This window comes from Mauremys mutica, chromosome 1 (genome assembly GCF_020497125.1).
Source record: "Mauremys mutica isolate MM-2020 ecotype Southern chromosome 1, ASM2049712v1, whole genome shotgun sequence".
Classification (NCBI taxonomy): Eukaryota; Metazoa; Chordata; order Testudines; family Geoemydidae; genus Mauremys; species Mauremys mutica.
In genome coordinates, this window is record NC_059072.1 from 201,748,166 (window position 1) to 201,771,038 (window position 22,873).

A 22,873-nucleotide genomic window follows, 5' to 3' on the forward strand; every position below is an offset into this window, starting at 1 on the left:
TAGGATTGTGGCTTTGGGTGGGTATGGAAGGGAGGGAGCAAGGAGCTTCTTTACGTCCTTTTCCCTTCAAATTGCTCAGGGGCCAGCCATACTGGTGGTGGGGATTGCAAGTGCTATGCTTATCTAGTTCCAACCCCAGCATTAGAATCTCCAAAGGCATTGTGGATCAGAGACATTCCCCTTTGCACCAGCTGGAGGAGCTGAGTTGTTGTGGGAGAATGCCTTTTCAAAGTGTGCTTGGACTGCTAGCCCAAATTTTCTCAGGGACAGCAGTTGCTGCATGTTTCTCTCTCACCCCCTTCACCCTTACACAGGCCCTGGCTTAAATCCACAGTGTGAGTTAATGTTTGTAAGGAATTAAGTTTTGGACATGAATGTTGCTATATGAAACGTAAATATTATTGGAGAATTCAACTAGACATTAATAGATTAACACTACAAGATAAGTGATCAAATATTATCAGTGTAACCAGGTGTCCATGAATTGGCTTGATATCAATGTGTATATACATTTTACATGTGATTATTTGTTTATTTTTTAAATACGCTTGAGACTTACAATGTTTTATGTAAGATTTATCTCAAATTGTTTGGATCAACTTCTACCAAAATGTACAGAAGGGAAGTACAAAATGTATATATGAATGAAATAAAATTAAGTGGCAAAGCTGATGTAGTGAGTTACTTGGGAGTTCAGTTCCCTGGCCATTGTTGTGCTGGCACTCTCCCATGTAGGGACTTTGTAGGGATATGGCAGTTGAAAGGTTGGGGGCATACTGGAACAGGAGGTGATGTGGATCCATAAAGAGCTGTTGCAATGCAAACAGCTTAAGTTAGAGTAGCCTTGGAGGCTGGTCTGAACTGTTATGAGATAGGTATGTCCCGGACTGGATCCAGAATTCTGGAGGTGCAAAGGTGACAGAAAGGCCACTCTACCCATTGGTCCTTCCTAGGCTTCACCACTTGCAAGGTGCTGCCTGCACTTGGCCTTTTTAGGCACTGTTGGCAAGCCAGCAAGCATCCAGCCTTGTTTTAGAGTAGTGGTTCTACACTTTTCCGTCAGGTACCCCAGGGCCAGCTCCAGGTACCAGCTAAGGAAGCAGGTGCTTGGGGCGGCCAATACAAAGGGGCGGCACTCCGTCCGCTATTGGGGCGGCCCATCCGGGGTCTTCGGCGGGAATTTGGCGGCGGGTCCCTCAGTCCCTCTCTTCCTTTTTGAGCTGCCGCCGAAGTGCCACTGAAGAGGAAGAGAGGGAGTGAAGGACCCGCCGTTGAACTGCTGCCGAAGAATGGAGCGGCGCAATTGAGCCGCCGCTGAAGTGCTGCCGATCGGCTTTTTTTTTTTTTCCCGCTTGGTCTGAGCATTGGCCTTCTAAATCTAGGGTTGTGAGTTCAATCCTTGAGGGGGCAAAAATCTGTCTAGAGATTGATTCCCCTTTGACCAGGGGGTTGGACTAGATGACCTCCTGAGGTCCTCTCCAACCCTGTTATTCTATGACAAGGAAAATATTTAGTGTATAGATCAGAGAATAATATATTCTCACAGGAAAATGACTGACCAAATATGGTTATTTTATCATCTACAATTGGTTAATAACTTAGATTGGTTAATAATTAAATCACACAATTTTTTAAGATCATGTGCTGCAAAGAGCTGCAGGAGCCACTTGCAGTTCCCAAGTCTCAGTCTGAGTGTCATTGATTTAGGGTATGTTCACACTTGCAGAGTTTTTGCGCTGTAAGTTTCACCAGTGAAGGGAACCAGTGAAAGTAAAACGCTAGTTTGTGTACTCACTTAGGGCATGTCTACACTTGCCATTTAAAGCAGAAACAGTCCCTTTTTTGCACAAAAACTATGGGAGCATGTACACTTGCCAATGACTTTTTACGGTGAAACTCAGAAGTTTCACCGCAAAAAGGAAATCACCTCCACGAGAGGCATACAGTTCTTACCGGTGATGCTCTTCCGGTGATGTGCAAGTGAAGACACGTTCTTCCTGTTTACACAGCCTCCGGAGGATATCCCACAGTGCCTAGGTGACCACTCTGGCCAGCAGCTCTGTTGCTCTGCTGCCAGGTAAAGAGACATCGACAGAGGGAAAATTACTTTTTATAGTGCTAACGAGCATAGGCACCAACTTTTCCTGGTGCCAGTGAGTGCTCGTGCCCCCCCATCCCGGCTCCGCCCTGACTCCACCCCTGTCCCACTCCCATTCCATCCCCTTCCCCAAAGTCCCCACCCCAATTCCACCCCCTCCCTGCCCCTATTGGACTCTTTCCCCAAATCTCTGCTCCGGCCCCACTTCTTCCCCAAGCGTGCTGCATTCCCGCTCCCCCTCCCCCTCCCGCCAGCGCTTGCTGCCACGAAACAGCTGTTTCACGGCGGGAAGCACTGGGAGCTAGGGGGAGAAGCAGCATGCTCAGGGAAGGAGGTGGAGGCGAGCTGGGGTTGGGGGGCAGGGCAGGGAGCTGCTGGTGGGTGCAGAGCCAACAATTTTTCCCCGTGGGTGCTCCAGGGCTGGAGCACTCCAGGGCTGGAGCACCCACGGAGTCGGCGCCTATGCTAATGAGGCCAATTCAATCAGGGTGGATGTGGCCCATTCCTAACAGTTGACAAGAAGGTGTGAGTATCTCTCTGATATTCATCCCTTCTTGTGAACTGTTGGGAATAGGGCACATCCACCCTGATTGAATTGGCCTCATTAGCACTGACCCCCCACTTGATAAGGCAACTCCCATCTTTTCATATGCTGTAATATATACCTGCCCGCTGTATTTTTCACTCCATGCATCTGATGAAGTGGGTTTTAGCCCACGAAAGCTTATGCCCAAATAAATGTGTTACTCTCTCAAAGGTGCCACAAGGACGCCTTGTTGTTTTTGCTGATACAGACACTTTGAAACCTGAATCCCCAGTGATGGCTGTTTCAATGTGCTGGTTATGTCACTGCCGATCATTACAGCAGGCAGCGTTGCCCTTGCTTGTGTTATACGAACAACGCCCCTCTCCTCTGCAAAGGTGGCCTTGGCACCCGCTCCGCAACATGCACTACCCACCCCAGAGCCAGCTGGCGCGCGGGACCGGTGTGAACGGGCGCTACCCCGGCCCAGCAGCGGCCCCAGGGGCGGCTCCAGCTTTTGTGCAGAGGCAGTAGCGGGGCGCTCCGCTGCGCTTCCCCTCCTTCGCCGGCAGGTGGCGCCAGACACACAGCCGTGGCTACCGGAATGTACCACTTACCCTGGCCCTACGGGGGGGTACACTTTCCAATGTAATCATGATGAATCTAGGCAGCGCCACATCCCTGACAGCGGGGAAGGACGGGGAGGGAAGGTGGACCGGACTTCCTCGTTTCCGGCGGCTGAAGCTCCCCCCTCCCCAGTCCCAGAGTGGTATTTCCCGAGCTGGCCGCAGCGGAGCCGCCAGGGCTGGGCGGGTCCCCGGTCGCAGGAGCGAGACCCCGCCCCGCCAGGTTACCATAGAAACTGAGGGACTGGCCCCGCCCCCGGTAGAGACACGTCGCAGGGAAGCGGCAGCAGCGTCCGTGCCCGGCCGGAGCCGCCGCCTCGCCAGGTGGGTTCCCTCCTCCCCCCCCCGTCCCGGGCTGCTGCCTCCAGCCCGCCCCGGCTGGGACCCGCGGGGAGAGCGGGGTGTGGCCCCCCCCCCCGCCCTGCCAGCCGGTGCGGGGTGTCCGGGGTGGGGAGTGTGAGAGTTGTGTATGTGTGTAGCCACCGCTGCGTGTGGGTCTAGGGGTCTCGTGTGTACAGGGGAGTCTGTGTGTCTAGCGCATCTCGGGGGGGGAGGAGGTGTCTGTGTGTGTATAGGAGTGTGTGTGTGCGCGTGTGTCTAGCGCATCTCGGGGGGGGAGGAGGTGTCTGTGTGTGTATAGGAGTGTGTGTGTGCGCAGCCCCATGCCCCGGGGCTCCCGATGCCTCCCCCTGCCAGAACAGGATCATTCAGTGGTTTCCCTGCTCTGTTCATTCCCTCTGAAGCACGTGGCACTGGGCACTGTCGGAAGACAGGATATTGGGCTGGGTGGACCATTGGTTTGACCCAGTATGGCCAGTCTTGTGTGTGTGCAAATCTATGTATGAGAGGCAGGGGATCTGTGCAGGGCCGCTCAGAGGGGGGGCAAAGGGGGCAATTGGCCCCGGGCTCCGCAGGGGCCCCCAAGAGAAGAGCGGAGGCTCCCGCCTCCGCCCCTCTCCGGGAGCCTCAGCGCATCAAGCGCCGAGTCTCCGGCCGAGCCCCTGAGCCCCGCCCCGATCCGAGCCGCGTGGTGAGGGGCCGGGGCTGGGAGCTCCAACGGGGCCTGAGCCCCGCCCCGCTCAGAGCGGCGTGGGGAGGGGGCGGGGCTGCGAGCTCCGGGCTGAGCTCCCAGCCCCGCCCCCTCACCACGCTGCTTTGAGCGGGGCGGAGCTCAGGCCCCGCCGGAGACGCGCTCGGGTAAGAGGCTGGGGCCGGGGGGGGAGAGTGGGACCCGCCGAAGCGCAGCCCGGTCTTCGGCGGCGGGGGGCCCCTTCTGTTCCGGGACCCGCTGCCGAAGTGCCCCGAAGGCCTGCGGCGGGCCCCCCCCCCGCCACCGAGTTACCGCCGAAGACCGGGCTGCGCTTCGGCGGCGGGTCCCACTTCGGCGGTAATTCGGCGGCGGGGGGCTCCCGCCGCGGGTCTTCGGGGCACTTCGGCGGCGGGTCCCGGAACGGAAGGGGCCCCCCGCCGCCGAAGACCCCGGGCCCCCGGAATCCTCTGGGTGGCCCTGGATCTGTGTGTGTGTCTGGGAGGAAGGATGTATGTATGTATGTGTGTGTATTCTAGTGCAGAAGTGCAGACTGTTGAGATGCCGCAGCTCACACCCTCCCCTCCCTGCAGCATCAGCAGGCTGTTGTAACAGCTGTGGTCTTTGCCATAGTGCTTGGCTGGCAGATGCTGTGGCAGAGTGCTGTGGGGCCCTGTTTGCTGCATAGATGCTGCAGGGTCTTCTTCTCTCCCATGGTATTGACTGGATCTGGGTGAACTTCTGCCCAAATCATGGTGTCCAGTCTGGCACCCAGGAAAATGGAGCCCCTGACTCCTGGTGAGCAAAACTGCCCTGCAGTCTGCACAGTGATGCGTGGTTGGAACTTTGCACATATGCTGCATTGTCATTATTAATAGGGGAAATGGAAAGAGAACAGAGACGCTTAAGCCAAGTTGTGGTGTGTTTGGACAAAAACCCTCTTGCCTATAGATAAAGGTTTGCTTGATAAACATCAGCCACAAGTATTAAAGGTGCACCTCAGGTTAAAAGTAATATTTTAAAACAAAACACATTGTTTTTGTCTGTCCTTCATCTAAGATAGATAAAAATGGGAGGAAATATCTAAATTACTTTATATAACTTATTCAGTCTACGTACTTTTTCATTTATCTTTAACATCCATTCTAGCAATGAATGTGGGCTTTAGGATCACTGATAAAAAGTATTATTTAATTACTTGTTGCTGTCTGTATTTATACCTTCATTAAAATATTATTTTGCATTTATTAAAATTGAATGTAAATTTGTTGACATCTAGCTACACAACTCCAATTGCCTTCAGAAATATTTAGATGACTAAGAACATAAAAACAGCTGTGCTGGGTCAGACTCAGACCAAAGGTCTAGTTAACCCAGTATCCTGTCTTCCGACAGTGGCCAATGTCAGGTGCCCCAGAGGGTATGAACAGAACAGGTAATCATCAAGTGATCCATCCCCTGTTGCTGATTCTCAGCTTCTGGCAAAGGGAAAATCATCCCTGCCCATCCTGGCTAATAGCCATCGATGGACCTATCCTCCACGAGTTTATCTGGTTATAATAGGGTTTAAAAGAGTCTTGGCCTTCACAGCATCCTCTGACACAGAGTTCCACAGATTGACTGTGTTTTGTGTGAAGAAATACTTCCTTTTGTTCGTTTTAAACCTGCTGCCTAATAATTTCATGTGGTGACCCCTAGTTCTTGTGTTATGAGGAGTAAATAACATTTCCCTATTTACTTTCTCCACAAGACACATTACCGTACTTTTGGATAAATACCCTTATTATTTCTGAAATTGACATGCATTGTGAAGGTACTTTATATAGGATGAGAGAGTGTTACTACTAAACATATAAGTACAAAAATGGATTATTGATGGCAAATGTTCCATTGAGAGCAATAGGTACATCTTTATAATTAGAAAATGATTTGTGATTCCATGAAAATCAGTCACTGTTAAATGTGTTTATAATTTGATCATAAAGTGTCCGTCAGAATGAATTCCAATCCAAATCTACTCAGATGCAGTTTTATTCTAGGAAAATTGTGCAGTTCTGCTGGTATAGCTGTGTCCACGCTAGGTGTGTTTTGCTGGTATAGCTATTATTTGTAGTTTGTATTTTCTATATTACCTCAGAGGACAGTGACACAGGATGCAGGACTGGAGTCACATTTAATATATAGCAGTGCAGGCACCCTGATTCTAGTAGTTAAAGCTGGCATTGCTATGTTTAGCATCACTCTAGACAATTCTAACTTCTAAATGATGTAATACAATGAGAGAGAGAGAGAATTGGGCCTGAAAAATCTAAACTCTTAAAAAAAAAAAATAATTAAGATTTATTTGGCATTCTTTATTTTAGGTAATAATAAATAAAGTTGCTTGCATACTATAAATCTGTGGGGTTATCTACACTTAAAACGTTACAGCTGTGTCGCTGTAATATTTCAGCGTAAACACTAGCTACACTTATGGGAGGAATTATTCTGTCAGTGTAGGTAATCCACCTCCCTGCTGGCTACATGGGGACTTAGATTGGTTTAAATATGCTGTTCAGAGGTTTGGATTTTTCACACTCCTGAGTGATGTAGTTTTTGCTGACCTAATTTTCTAGTGTAGACCAGGCCCAAGTATCCTAGTCATAGAATTTAAGGCCAGAAGGACTACCAGATCATCTAGTTGCGCCTCTTGTATATCACAGGCTACAAACATAACCCAGCAATTGAAATTAGACCATGGTATTACAATTCCCAGACTAAACTGTTATGTGCCATAGGGAAAAGATAGATGGGACCAAGTTGCACCAATGCCCATGGCCCCTGAATTAAGTGAGATATACCCAGATGAATCTAGCAAGCACCCACATACCTTATGCTCTAGAGGAAGGTGGAAAACCCTTAAGGCACTGCGAGTCTGACCTGAGGGAGAATTCCTTCCTGACCCCCACATATGGTAGGTGATCAGTTGGACTCTGAGCATGTGAGCAAGAACCAGTCAGCCAGACACCTGAGAAAGTGAATACTCAGTACCTCTTCAGAGTACTAGCTTCCTGCATCTAGTATCCTGTTTCCAGCTGGCCATCTCTGATGCTTCAGAGGAAGGAGACCAAAAAATAGACTGTTGAGGTGGAGTAGAGGGAAATTCCTTCCTGACCTCTGCAGGTGACTGACTGAAGCCCTGAAGCACGAGAATTTTAAGAACATCCAACTTGATTCAGAAGAGACACTTAGGACTGCTGAGCCCTGTCCATTCCCCCCCCACCACCACCACCACCGCCCCTGCCATTATCACAAGCAACCCTATCATAGAAGCCCACTCACAAACTTCTCCAGTCATAAAGTACCACTTCTGAATAGATAGCTTTGAAACAGCGTATGTCAGAGATCACTAGGGAACTTTTAAGGTGGAAGAGCAGGGTCCACGTGGAGATCTAGTACACAGCACGCTGGAGTGCTCTAGATTTACATCCCAGCTTGCTGCGCAGTAAGTGTATGTCTAGACATAGCCTGGATGGATGGCACATAATTTTGCTTTTTAACTTCTTAACCGATAGTGAGGTAGTAACCACATCTTCATTCCTGTTTTCATGCATTGCTATTTGAGGATTAAAAAATGGGTTTGAAATATGAAATATAAATTAGTTTCATGTTATCGTTTCAAGTGTTCATAATTTGTCACTTTCTAAGGCCGTATATTTGCTGGAGAGGGGAAGAAAGTGTGTATTCTTAACTCAAACTAGTTAATTCAGCATAAAATCCTAGAGAAAACCAGGTAGTTTGTAGTTTTCATATGTGTTAACAGGTTGGGTTAAAGCTCAACCAGCTAATGTGTGAAAATTACAGATTGCCTGGTCTTCTCTATTACCAATTAAGGACAGACCTTTTTTTGTAGTGAAGATGAGGCCTAATGTATTCACTGCCAAGAAACTTCATTAACGCAGGGCTAATATTGGCTGGCGGTGCCATATACCTTTCCAGAATGTTGAATGCACCTGTACTTAAAGCTCTGAAAACCAGGAATCGCTGTTTCGCACTGGTGGAGGGGAAAATCTTTATCTTTGATTGGGGGGGGGGAGAATAGAACTTGTCCCTTAATTACCAACATTTTAAAGACTAAGTTGATTAGAATTGTTTTCAGATACAGACTTATTTTAATGACTAAAATAGGAGCCTGTCACTGAACATTTTTTAGTGAGTTTGTCAGAATTGCCAATCCCAGCTGTTTGAAATGTGAGTCAGGAGCCCCAGAACTATGAGATGGGTCTAAAAATCATGAGATTCTAAAAAAAATAAGTTTTACATTCTTTCAACTTACTTCTGGTTTTTGAGCCTTTGGTATGCACTCAGGTAATGTTTTAAGGCTTTGTTCTACAACCATGAAGACTCAACGTTTTTTAAAAAAGAGAGAACTGATATTCTCACATTTGCACAACTCCAGGAGCTGGGGATTTTAAGAGAAACACGAAATATTGAGAGACTTGAAATAAAATGATGAGAATTGGCACATACTTAAAAATTCACACTAAAATATGATTTTCTACTTTCTATTGCTGCAGATAATGCCATCAATTACTATAACTAAAAAAATTGGAAAAATATCTTCCTCTCCCTCCCTTATTCCTCCCCAGTTTATTTACTTTGTGTATAATGAGTTCTTCTGTGTAGTTACTCTCCCCTACTGTTACTGTATAAAAGACACACTCAGACATAGGACAGAGCATTTCTAAAAATAGGAAAAACCACAAATGCTGGCAATGGGAAATTGGTGTCATGCCTTAAATTACTTTTAACTTGGTTTTTTAAATTAAATTGTTTACAGTTCCCTTTCAAACGTGTCTGCTTACTTGCTACACCCTTGCAATCTTTTCAGGTGTAGGCTTTGTCAATATTTAATTCTTGGTTAATTTTTCATAAGTGTATTATTCATTTTCATTTGCCAGGCAGTTTTGGCTTGCTATGAGGACCCAAGATGGATCCAGAAGAGCAGGAGCTGTTCAGGGACTACAGATACAGAAATTATTCTTCAGTAATTGAAAAAGCTTTGAGGAATTTTGAATCTTCAAGCGAATGGGCAGATCTCATATCTTCACTTGGCAAACTCAATAAGGTATTATATCTTGGAAGTGTTTGGGGGCTTTTTTTGTTTGTTTTTGTTTTTATTTGGGTTACTCTTTGTTGCTTGCTTTGAGACTAGGACAGCTAAAGATCTCTTTAATAATGTGTTGAAGCCCAGAAAACAATTTGGCGAACAATTATAGGCTGACTAAATAGTAGGAAGTTTGTTTTTAAAAAACAAAACCAGAAACGTTTTTACGGTTAATGCAGCTATTACTCCCGGGGAAATTCTGTGCCACTGCGCACGTGCAGACTTCATGTCCATTGCAGAAATGACTTTCTGACAGGGAAGCAAAAGGAAGCTGCAAGAGTGGTCATGTGCCCCTCCCCAGCAGCAGGGCGTGTTATTTTGGGCACCTGGAACAGCCAGCGGAGAGGTAAATTGCGTGGCTGGGGAAGCCCTGACCAGGGCCAGTTAGACCCATCCTCCCATTCCCTGTGCATCCAGACACACACTCTGCCTCACCTGGAGCCCTCCTGCATCCAGAGCCCCAGGCTTCTGGCCCTTCCCAGCCCTATCTGGGCCTCCTGTCCTGCACTGAGCTCAGCTGATAGTTCTGGCTGGGCTGGGTGAGGAATTCCAGTCCCAGCCATTCCATGCAGGGAAAGTGGTCAGACCTACCCCCAGAAACCTCTCCTGGCTCCACAACTCTCGCCCCTTGCTTCCTGCCCCCATCGGCCATGGGGGAGGAGAGGTCATTGTATGGGGAGCTGCTCCCTTGTCTGCCCAAGTCCCATACATCTGAACCCTCCTCACCCGAACCTCCACCCCACCGAGCCCCACCTTCTTCACACCTGGCCCTCCCTGCCAAGCCTGACCACCCCCTGCACCCAGGCCACTCCCCACACCCGGACCACCCCCTGCTGAGTTCCACACACTTAAACCCCTACAGTGACGAGCTCCAGCCCCAGCTGCTTGGACCCCAACCAGGTGCACTTGGATCCCCACCTCACCAAGCCTCACTCCCCCTGCAGCCAGGCCACTCCCCACACCCGGGCCACCCTCTGCCGAGCCCCATCCACCTGCACCCAGACCACCCCATGCCATGCTGGAGCCTCCGTATTTATTTATTGACAAATAAAATTTGCAGACTTTTAAAATATTGTGCTCAGAATTTTAATTTTTTGGTGCAGAATTCCCTCAGGAGTAAACTATTTTAATAATTACTATATACACAGGAGGAAAAAGATTATCTGTGTATATATAGGAGGAGAAAATGAGAAATCTGTTTATATCATTGCAAAGGTTACAGTTAAAGCAGGAGAAGCAGGTGTGGAAACTGCAGATCTCCAAGTTCAGATATGTCCGCAAAAGCCCCTAATGTTGATGCAGTTATACTAGCAAAACTGCACATTTACCAATATAACCTGCTTTGGCTACATTGTGTAACCCTTACTAACAGAACCCCAAAGCTGTGCAAAAAGTGGAGTTAGTAGGTTTACTAACTACCTGCAGTGTGTGCTATCTTCAGGAGAGAGAAGTTGGATGGTGCTACCTGGGCTGCATGAGTTATTAGTTATACCCTCGCAGCCTCGGCAAATCTTCATTTTTTGGACTGATAGGCTAGTCCCTGCTGTGAGAGCGAGGTTGTGGGATGTGAGGGGAACTTGGGACCTTCAGACAGATCCACTGATCATTTCCAGATGTCACTGGGCACTTGCATGTGGAGGGAGATGAGCTCTGATCTTTTACCTTGGCTGGTCTTGCTCACTGGGGCCAGCTGACATCTATTAGCTGAAAACTCTTGCTCAGATATGTAACTGACAAAACATTCAGCAGTAGACTGCAAACCAAACAAAAAGCTTTTATCTGTTATGTCAGTCCATCTGCCCTGGTATTTTTTAGACTTAATCTTCTTGGGGTTATAAGAATTGCTATACCAGATCAGACCAGTGGTTTCTCTAGTCCTGTAGCTTCTCTGAAGCATCTGGTATAGCCTCAGACGAAGGCCCAAAACACCTATTGATTGGAAAATTATGGAATAATCTGCATGTAAGGAAAGTTTTCTCTTGCCTAAGCAGTTACTAGCTGTCTTATGCCTGAAGCATAATTATTAATTACTGTTCAGTTCTAGGAGTGCCCATGGAGTGTCTGTTTTTTTCCCTATATAGGCAGTGCAGTTCCCTGGGCAGGGATTTTATAACCTAAAGAGACAGAGCAGGTACTGTGGAGGGAAGCAACAAATACTGTTATGTTAATAAATGTATTTTTAAAATGGACATGCAAATTTATACTCAGTTATACTCTAAGCATGACAGTGATGGTTAACAAGTTTCTTATAGGCATTATGATAGGTGGGTGTTCAGAAGGAACTCGAATGTGAAAAGAATGGGGAGCTTTGCTGATGAACTCGGGGAGATCCTTCCTGCATAACAGGTAGCATGAATGATGGCAAGGAGATGTTTGGGAGAAGCATCAGAGTTAATATCTCTTAACTTTTTAATCTTCTCTTATTTGATGCAGTTATTAATGTTCTTATATTTTGATTTATAAATTGATTTAGATTCTACTAAGCTCTTGGCTTCACTGATTTTTTGCAGTAGTGAATTCCACAAAATAATTTTTTGGGGGGGAGGCTGTATAAACTTGTTGCCGTTCAACTTCATTGGAATCTCCACTTCTTCTTGTATTAAGAAAGTAAGCCTGTAGGGATGAGGGGTTAAGGGGAGAAGATCTCCAGTATGCCTCATCCAGCTTCATGGCTGTGGTGAAGCAAGGGGAGAAAAGAGGTCTATGCAGCTCTCACTCTTTTCCACTGCCTGCTGTTTTTTTTTGTGCTTCTCCTCTGTGAATATCTCCAGTGTCTCGCTTTGCTTACAGTCTTACCAAGCAGTAGCAGCATGAAGCTGATGTGGTTCTTTGCGATTTCATTGTTGCCCCCAGGGTTCTGAATAGCAGCAGTGAAGCCGACTAGACTTCTGTTAATTTTAATCTGTTGCTGCTTGACAAAACTTGAGCAGCAGTGGTACTAGAGTAGTCTGCAGACTGAGAAATACAGCCCTACCTCATTTAATGTTCTTAATACACTTGTTGCAACCATAAGGATTAGAGATCAGTGTGACAGATACTGCAACCACATGCAGTATTTTTGGGCACCATGTTGTATTTTATGTTTTAATGCGTGAACATGAAATAGCCATTATATTGAGACGGGCTAGACAGTATTAGCTGTAGAATATTCCTTGGTATCAGTGTGAGTGATATGTATTTGTGTGTGTTAAGGAAGAGGCGGTGCTTTGAAGCTTAGCCTTCTCGGGAGTCATGGGAATGACTGGTTTACTTGTTTTCTGGAGGCTGGGGGACAAAGCAAATTTTTTTTTTTAATAAAAAGCTGACTTTAAACAGACACTTTGATTTTGATTCAACAAATGGACAAGACTTTGTGTCCAAGAGGTGAGACTTCAACTCTTGCTGAAGGGTTAGAAGTAGGTTGACCAGATAGAAAGTGTGAAAAATCAGGACGGGGATGATAGGCGGCTATATAAAAAAAGCCCCAAATATTGGGACTGTCCCTATAAAATCAGGACATCTGGTCACCCTAGTTAGAAGTGGTCTACCAAATGCCCCAAGTGAAAGATGGGTTATTCCTGTGAGCATTAAAATCTTTTTGTTTTTTTTCTCTGTGATGCTTTTGCCCTAAGAATAAAAGTGCTTGCTTAGAAAGAGCTGTTCAGATTACTGGTAAATCACACCTTTCATAGCCCTTGGAGAGAAAGCTCAGCCTAGATGCTGGCCTTAAGGCAGACTGGGTTGCTGTGGATATCACAGAGTATGTCAGGCAGCTGTGCAGTCTTAAAATCCCCTGTCAGAAGGGAGTAGGACACAGGACCCTTCCCAGAGACAGGTGACAGCTGGAGGTCTGAGACGTGTCTAGGTGCTGGAGTGGACCTGGAGCAGCAGTATAGCTGCAGTTGCCCTGAAACTGTGACAATCCATTTTTTATAATGAAAAATTAAAGTCTGCAGAAATTGGTGATTTATGACCCCATGATTGCCAGGGAAGACTTTCCATTTGCCACTTACAAGTGGATTTTTCAAGCACTACTGTAGAAGATAATTTACTATGTTTATAAAAGGTCTATTCCAAATACATGGAAGTCGAGGATGGAAGTGGACTGTGTTAATTACCAAAAATTAAATAGACACATTTGTCAGTGTTTTAAAGACTTGTTTATGTTTCATGGGAAAATTATGAAAAAACATTTAAATTATAGGCAAGTCTCCATATTTCTCTTTAGCATGAAAATGAGATCTTTGTTGGTTAGAATTTCATGTGTTCTTTCTCCTTATGTATCACTTGAAGACATAATCCTTGACGTAAGTGCATTTCCTGGGATTTAAACAGCTTTACATCTATTTCCTATACTGTGGATGTACAGTACAACCAGATTTAAGAGTCAAATTAAATACAGGCCATGAGCACTACATATTACAAATCTGACAAAATAGATTAAGAATACAGAATTTACTTTGAGTCAAATTAATGACTCTTAAAGTAAATTCTGTATCCTTATTCCCTTAATCTGTTTTGTCAGACTTGTAATTTCTAGTGCTCATGGCCTGTATAATCGAAATATACAAGGTTTTGTGGAAAGAGATTATTTCACAGCAGTGATTTTGACAAACTGTTCATGAGGCTTGTATACCTTTTTAGTCCACTATGTGTTTTTAGAAATAAGATTTTCTCATTCCTGTTCTTGAGTAGTGCTTTTACCAGCGTTTTGATTGTCTATATACACGTGTGTGTTAACTGCTAGGAAAATATTGTTTTGTTGCTAACTAACAAAATGAATGCCTGCATTTAGAATGTTCAGTACAGATTGCAGTGTACAGGGTTTGGTAATCCCTTTTTTAATAGTCCTGGTGCCAAAATGTAATTGTGCTATTGCAGATTTTGCCTTTGTGTGCTAACAGAATGGGGTGAGGTTCTGTAAAGTTACAGCTGATTGCCTCTAACAGCAGTTTTTTACTGAAACTGGTGCTGGTTCATTATGTGTAGGAACATCAGTAATGTTAGTGCTTTTAACATACATGTTTATAACCAAAATATTTTTAATTAAATGATCTAAAATTTTATTATGCAAAGTTAGGGTTGCCCAATGCTAGCTTGTGCCCTTCAAAAAGGTCAAGTTCAGCAAAATTCAGACTTCTGAAAACAAGGAAATACGAGATATTTTACAAAGTAAAATATCCATCCAATCTTACCTCTGCCCCCTGGAGCTGGCAAGAGCCACTGGGAACTATCTGCCTGCGTTCCAGCTGCAGTCACCATGTTAGGTGTAGCTGTGCTGGTTGGTAGCGATGTGTTTGTGATATGAGGAGATCTTGGGTTTAGTTTGAGGAGCATTACAGAGCTGTGATTGAGATGATGTCAGGAAATCTGGGTCTGAACCCTCCCTCACATGTGTGATCAAAGGAAAGAGGTTCATATGTACCTTGAGGTTTGTCTGGCATCATTTCAATATGGAATTGTGTAGGCTGTGTCAGGAGAAGGGCACTGGGATGGTCTTGCTACGGGTATTGTCAGTAGTGATGGGATATGAGAGCAGTCTGTGGATTTAATGATAGGTAGGGAAAAGCGTAGGTTTAGGTGGTATCCTGAGTGCATGTGTGAAGGGGGTTATAAATTATTAAAAAGAACAAACTGACCATCAGGAAGTTTAGACTTGAAATTAGACAAAGGTTTCTAACCATCGGAAGAGTGAAGTTCTGGAATAGCCTTCCAAGGGGAGCAGTGGAGGCAAAAGACTTCAGGCTGCTATCTGGCTTCAAGACTAAGCTTGATAAGTTTATGGAAGGGATGATATGATGGGATAGTCTAATTTTGGCAATTGATCTTTGACTATTAGTGGTAAATATGCCCAGTGGCTTATGATGGGATGTTAGATGGGGTGGGATCTGAGTTATTACAGAGAATTCTTTCCTGGGTGTCTGGTGAGTCTTGCCCACATGCTCAGGGTTTAGCTGATCGCCATATTTGGGGCCAGAAAGGAATTTTCCTCCGGGGCAGATTGGCAGAAGCCCTGGGGGTTTTTCGCCTTCCTCTGCAGTGTGGGGCACGGGTCATTTGCTGGAAGATTCTCTTCATGTTGAAGTCTTTAAACCATGATTTGAGGCCTTCAATGGCTCAGACACAGGTTTGATACAGGAGTGCGTGCGTGAGATTCTGTGGCCTTCATTGTGCAGGAGGTCTCTTTCTGGGCATTAAAAATTCATTGCCAGAACATGTCAGCTTTAAGAAAAGCTATATCTCAGGAACCTTATGCTCAAGTGGCCTCCAATTTGGATCACTGACCAAACCCTGAGGTTCATCTGATAAGCTATACAAGAAACATGAAAGTGTTTTGGGTTTTTTGTTTTTTGTTTTAAGAGGCTTTCTGCTTTTGGAGTGTCCTCTCAGAACTCAAAATTTGTATCGAGTTGTCCTCAGGGAGAGTCAGGCATAGGTGGTGGTGGTTTTTAGTAGGAAATATGCTCAAAGGCTCCATTTCAGGTTGCAACCCAAAATATGCTGGATTCTGTACAAGCCATAAAAAGAGAATCCCTGGCTAATGGCTTGTGGTTGTGGAATTTGCCAAACTGTTCTCACTGTTTCTTATCCACCCTGCTCTTTGATTCATTAACTTTTGATAGATCCGTTGGGAAAACCGATTATGGCTCTGACTGACCAGACTACCAATGAGTGCAGTTGGTAAGCTTAGCAGCAGAAGCTTCACAGGGGAGGTGGATGATGGTGATTGTTGTTCATGTGCACATTTCTGCATGTGAGCTGACAGCAGCAGAGAATTTGGCTAGCATTTTCCCCCCATCCACCCTATGGCAATGGTGCTTTCTCTGTCCTGGTAAAGTATATTGGAACAATAACAGAACCTATGACGTTTGTGAGCTCCATGACTAATACCTCTATCAATTGTGCAATTCTAGAGTGACCTCAGATTTAGAATGTGCTACCATGCATAAAACTGAATCAGTTTGGAAGGGAGGGGAATTGTTGTGGCCACTGGTGATATTTTTACCTGAGCCGTGGGGGGCAGAAAGGCTGGCATAAAATGAGGCAGAACATCAGAGACACAGAAGGTGCAAACTTCAGAAACAAGATCCTCTTCCTTGGCCTTGCAGGATCCCCTCTCACAAGCCTTTCAGTTAGTAATGCCACCACTTGCTCCCCAGCAGGTATAAGTTTTTCAGTGCCAGAACATGTGGCTTACCTCTTCCTGGTCTCAACATACATATTTAATCCTGCCATCAGAACAAGTTTGGTTTGCAGTGTTCGTTAGCTACTCCGACTAAACTGACAAAGGTTAAAGCCTACGGAAGATCATCGTACTCTGATTGCACTCAGATCACAGTGATGGCTAGACTTTTAAGCATCTAGTTAGAAGATTCCATATTTCACTGTTTTTTAAAATGGTTTCTAAAGAGAAGAAATTCCAAAACACACAATCGTATGTATTTTATAGTTCAAGAAATAATATCAATACTGTAATACAAGAATTTCTAATTTAATAAGTTTTGAAGCAAGTTTAAAAAAAGTTGGAGGTGGGAAGAATCAGTTTTCCTGGAAAGAGATTTCTGAAAGCCCCAAATATGAAGGTACTGGGACTGGTTGTAAATACATACTCTGAGAACATTGTAGTAAATAGTGCCATCCTGAACTCTGTGAAAAGGCTCTTGTAGAGACTGTTTAGGCTATACTCTTGGCTCCTGTGAGATCCTCGTGAGGAGGCTATGATGAGCAAGCCTACTTTCTTCAAGTTATAGCAATATTGTGGCACACTCTGGGAGATGAGGGAATCATAGACAAAGACATAAATAGCTTGAAGATGAGATTAATTCTATATAGGAAGCATTCCACTGTTTCCTTTGTCACAGCTCAGGGCAGCAGTACCTGTTTCCCCCTAGTGGTCCCCTAAGGGCACCCACTCTCAGGCTTCCGGCCCCCTAGCCCTTGCCGTACTTGGGTGGAGACCAGTGCTGCTCTCCTTCGTGACGGGTATTTCCAGGGTGAACAGTCCCCTGCATTTGCTGTGGTGTTCTCAGCAAAAGACAGTCTGCCTAAGCAGGTCCTTCAGAGACAGTTAACTTATAACTGTGGTGATTACACAGTTATCACACTATTCTTTTGAAGCAAGCATATTTTATTCTTAAGGTAAAAGCAATACACAGAAAACATTTAAAATAGTAAAAGAACCTACACGCATGCTAATAAGCTTACTAGTGATCGCCCTAACTCTAGCATGTGCTCTGGAAGGAGCAGTCCTTCAGAACCCCACCTAAGGGTTTTCTTGTGGTTTCAGGTTCATCACAGCTTCAGCTCAGAACAAGAATCCAGTCTTATGTGGCGTCTGTAGGACAAAGTCCTTCCAACCCTTCCCTAAGGATTGGGGTCCTCTGGGGACCAGTCTGTCCACTCGCTGAATCAGAACAAAAACCCAGAGTCAGTTTAAACTCAAATTATTTATTCCAATTGCCTTCCTTTGTCAGTTAATCTCTAGTCTAGAGAATCCGATTTGAAGCTTTGAAAGGTAATCCAGCCATACCGTGGGTCCCGTCCCCAAGGTGAAGCTTCAAAGGGCTGATAACCAGAGGCATTCTATTAGCATACCCCACCTCTCTAGAGAAGTTGCCTACAATCCCACAGGAACAGAGACAATTTCATTTTTAATACAATTAAGTTAAATGATACAATAATGTTAAACTTAATTCAGTAAGGTTTTTCCAGGATAATACAGGACCTTGTCATAGCTATCAAACTTCATCGCTGAGGCTCCAGTCCTCTATTGTCTGTAATTCAACCTGCTAACTCACATGAAAACTACAAACTCTGTCTTATGCTCACCAGGATTTTAACTCTAGTTAAGAACACATCCCCTCCAGTGAAGAAGAGGCTTAAGAAAACTCGGAACAGTCAGAGTTTTCCTTTTAATCACATCATGAAACATGGTTTATTTAAATAGAACATCAGTATTCCCAGTACGTGAATGCGGTGGGCAGGGCTATGTAATGTTAGCTTTAGGTGTTTGTTCTGCACAGCAATAGCAAGTAAACAGCTCATGGAAGTGTTTTAAAACTCCTTTTCCTTGTTTACTCTTTCCCCACCACTATCTGTGAAAATCATAGAAACTCTTGTCCTCTATTTTTATAGCAAATGTCGTTAGCGCTTGTTTTCTCAAACCATGTGTGCACTCCGGGTGCTACAGCAGCACAGCTGTAGTCACTTCCTACATCCACGGAAAGGGTTTTTCTATCAATTGTAGATAATCCACCTCCCCAAGAATTATTCCATCGATTTACCCGTGTCAACACCAGGGGTTAGGTGGCATACCTGTGGCACTCAGTGTGACTTTTTCACACCCCTGAGAACCATAACTATGTTGATGTAACTTTTAAGGGTAGACTGGGCCTTAATGACAGTTGATGAATCATAACTTCTTCAAGTTTTAAATGTATTGCCTCTGTCTCAAACAAGTACATTGTTAATTCTTAATTGGAGCTAATGCTATAAATTAAAAAGTGTGTTCTGTATTATAACCAGGGTCCTGGTGATATAAACACATCTCCTACTTGGTTCTTATATTTCAGCAAAAGTTGGTCAGACTGACCTGTGGTGCTATTGTTTAACAATAGAACGCTTTATCTCATTGTTCAGTACTGTACATGACCATTATTTGTCCTTCAGAAAAACATTCTGTTTTGAGTCCTAGGGAATAAGAACTTTTTACGTATATGACCTTCACCTATCAGCTACGAAGGGAAGATGTTGATATGGTGGTAATCTGCATTTAAGAAGCCAAACAGTATATTAGCGAAGTAAATTGGTTTTTGGAAGCAAACTGTTGTCCAAATTAAATGTATTAAATGTCTAAATTTATGCATAACTGAAAACTGTTTTATATTTACTGGTTGAAGTAAAGAGCCCTGAACACTAATAAAGTATGTATTTTTATCTGGGCTGATTTTTGCATTCGTAACACCGATGGGGAAGCACGTAGTTGTGTGTGTTGCATTACAGAAGGAATATTGGAGTCTTTTTTGCATCTCTCCCTATTCTTCAATTTAAATATTCTCATGGGTTTATAGGGCTGGGCAGATTAATAAAATGAGGTTAGATGTGATTAATAGGACCTGATTGAGAGAGATAAAATCTGAGGTAGAGAACGAGCTGCTGCTGTGAAATCATTTGAGATCTCATACCATTAGGCTTAAAACCAGGAAAGTTTCTGTCCTTTCCCTCTGTTTTGTTGGCCATTAAAAAGGAGTTTTGTTCATTGCTGCTGTATGATGTATGTACTGTTGCAGTTTCTTTACATTTATAAATATTGGGAATATCATCTTGTCTGGAGATCTTAGAGGACAAGAGAGCAGCAGTGGGAGTCTTCTAAGCTCTTAATCGAAAGATTGGGATGATGATCCTTTAGCAATGATTTCCCCCTAACTGCATTTCAAGCATTTGCTTTAAATATATGTTTACAAAAACACAAGCAAACCAATATTCCCTTTCTACTGTTTGGGTTTCCTTTTCTTGGTGCTTCATAATTGTACTAGTTCTCCAGTTGTCTATAGTCTTCCTAGGGAATCAGTGTAGATAAGACATGAATGTAAATTGAGGATTGTACTCTCTTAAATAAATTAAAAATAAATTTAAAAAATATTATATTTCTATTCCAGGCCTCCTTTATGTATTGCCAAAAAGGGCAAATAGTTTTCAGGTCATCTTCAAAGAAATCGAGGAAAATTTATTTACACTGAGGGCATCTTAATATATAGAACACACTGTTACAAGCAGCAGTTTTGTTTTGTTTTTTGAGCACAGAGGGGGGACTTTTAAGAAAAACACACAACAAAAAAATTGAGCTAAATAAGCAGAGAGGCCCAAAATGTTCAACTTTATTTTTCATGGGTTTTTTTTTATGGGTTGGACGTGGGGAAAGAACAAAATTCTTAAGACTATATGACTAGTTCAGATGTTTTATAGCTTTGTAGAATCGGTAATTTCTCAATGAACTGTAAGAACAAAACTCTGTAGAATTATTATGAATGTTAGGAAGCTTGTTGCCAGCAAAATATTTGATTTGAGAAGCTGAACTACAAGGACATGTTTGATGTTTAACATTCTTGTCACCCCCTAGTTAAATCACTTACTTGGAAAGGAGCTGGAAAAAATGTATCCTAAGTGAGCATAAGCAACTATGTAGCTGAAGGAACTGCAGTCAGATTGCACTGACTCATGAGAATCAGAAAAATACTTGGCAAACTATATCATAATTCCTAAAGCTATGGAGAAAGAGAGGTATAGTCTATTGCAAGTGTTGTACTAGGAACCAGGAGGAAGTTGTTCAGGGCAGTGACTAGTATAGGTATTTGCTAGGTAAGGTGTAAATTAAGGCAATAATGCAATGAACCTACAAGGCTCAAGGCCTGTAAGACAATATCTTAGTCAAACTAAGGCATAAGGCCCCAGAAAACCTTAGTATAAGTAGCTAACCAAGACTAACCCTAGATAAAAAGTATCAAGAGAGAGACTGCTGTAATGACTAAACTGCTAGTAGGTAATCACTGAGGTGGTAGTTTATAACTGCTTGGGCTATTTTTAGTTAGGGACCTCTGACCACAAGGATGCCATGGTAACTAATTGATGTATGTGCTAATAAGCTTTAGGTAAAAGGATTAATAACCTATGGGGAAAGGGCATGCCAACATTAGTAGGGTGAGAAACTACAAATAAGGAAAAGAGGCTGAAACCCCCTACTGAATATGTATTGGGCATCGTGGCATCAGTGTGTAACACATCATAAAAATTGTATCCCAGCCTGTGTGCCGGGGAAGGGAGAGATGTAGCTCTTGGGAAAGGTCGGGATGACTACCAGTGGTGACGGTGAGGGGGAAGATAACTAACGCTTCAGGGTTTTTTTTGTTTGTTTTTTGCAAGGGATGGTGTAAGTATTGGGATGCTCTGCTCGTTCTGTATTACCTCTACCTGCCTTGCTGGGTTGATGTGTGTGAACTTGCTAAGTGTATTAATAAAACTATAACTATAGTGTGGTGTGCTAAGTGAGAGAGTGTTGCAACCATGCACATTGGAGATCCCAACTGAGCAGTAATTCTGATAATGCTGGATCTGATCTGGGGACAAGAACCTACCAAATTTCAGAGTGCTAAATGGGGAAACTAAATCAGTAATTTAATCAATATACAATCAGTAGATCAGACAAAACTCATTTTACAGCATGTATGGTGGTGTGGGTGCTATCACAATTTTAGTTAATCGTTAATTCAATTGTAATCCCGGATCTATGGCTTTTGGATTCAACAGTGCTGAGCACCCAGAGCTTTTATTGAATTCACAGGGAGTTGTAAGCGCTAAATGCCTCTGAAAATCAGGCCTTTAACCTCTCTGCTTAGCCTCTCCATCTGCCTCATGAAGTTAATTTACATGCCTCATTTGACTGTTATAAGGATGTAGTAGGTAATGTTTGTAAAGCACTTTTCCTGTTCAGAGTCCCAAGTAGTATTAGATAGTCAGGGATGCGTACTGTGAGCCATGCTTTGCGACATTAAAATTCCCAAACACCACAGTTAAGTGTTAACTTATTTTAGTAAAGAGTACTTAACTGTGGTGTAGCATATTTGTTCCAGTTACACACTTTCCTCCTTTTCATGCCTGCCCCCAAAATTGAGTATTATAATGATGATTATGCTTTGAGCCTGGGACCCCACTGTGCTAGCCACTGTAGAAACATAACAGAGCCACACTTCTGCCCCGAAGAAATTATGGTCTAAGTGTAATGCTGTAAGTAATGGGTAGATTAAAAAAAAACCACATGGAGGATCACAAGGAAACAATTTCAATGACAGTGTTCAGCGTGAAGAACAGTAGCCACATAACTTGACAGTGTTTAGGCAGATGGTTTGCTTTTTGTAGGCATCATGGCAGAAAAGAGGTTTGAGGTCTGATAAGAACAATTACATTTATTTTGAAATAGTAACCTTTTACTAAAAATGTCCCTTGAATCTTGTTCAAGACTGCACTTCCTAATGACATACATAATCTGACCAACTTTTACTGGGCATACTGTTGGATCCCACACAGTGCAACTAATGTAAATCTACTCAAACACATAATCTATCATTAAGCAAAGTAAAGTATAGGCTACGACAAAAACGTAGACTTGGATCTTTGCTGTAATATTTTCTATTTTGTTGAATTTGTAAAGTTACTGAATTAGAACAAGTTAATGTGGAAGACAGTTGTGTGGAAAATGACTAGGAATTTTCTATTGTACTCTTAACAAGGCTTTTGTTACTTAATTGTTAATTTGCAGAATACAAACATATGCAATACAAATTAGGAATAATGACGTCAAATTTGGTGAATATCGGCTAAGTACTTGTTGGAAAATGTTCATTCATAGCTTCTGGGTCGCTCTCACTTCTGACATGTCAGCTGATCTCCAGTATAGTTGGACATGTTTTAGAGTCCAATT

At 43.7% G+C, this 22,873-nt stretch overlaps 2 protein-coding genes across 3 annotated transcripts in view; one reads left to right on the plus strand and one right to left on the minus strand.

Moving 5' to 3' along the window:
- Positions 1 to 2,042, minus strand: part of SETD4 (SET domain containing 4) — a 77,230-nt gene extending 75,188 nt beyond the window's left edge. The window contains exon 1 of the mRNA XM_045002431.1: positions 1,954 to 2,042. The gene's annotated coding sequence lies outside the window, so the exon portion shown is untranslated. The remainder of the gene's footprint in view (positions 1 to 1,953) is intronic.
- Positions 2,043 to 3,489: 1,447 nt separating this feature from the next.
- The window catches only part of DOP1B (DOP1 leucine zipper like protein B), an 88,430-nt gene continuing 69,046 nt past the window's right edge, over positions 3,490 to 22,873 (plus strand). For both annotated transcript variants that reach the window (XM_045002436.1, XM_045002437.1), the window contains exons 1-2: positions 3,490 to 3,571; positions 9,215 to 9,381. In XM_045002436.1, coding sequence (XP_044858371.1) covers positions 9,244 to 9,381 — 138 coding nt within the window. In that variant the 5' untranslated portion in view covers positions 3,490 to 3,571; positions 9,215 to 9,243. The remainder of the gene's footprint in view (positions 3,572 to 9,214; positions 9,382 to 22,873) is intronic.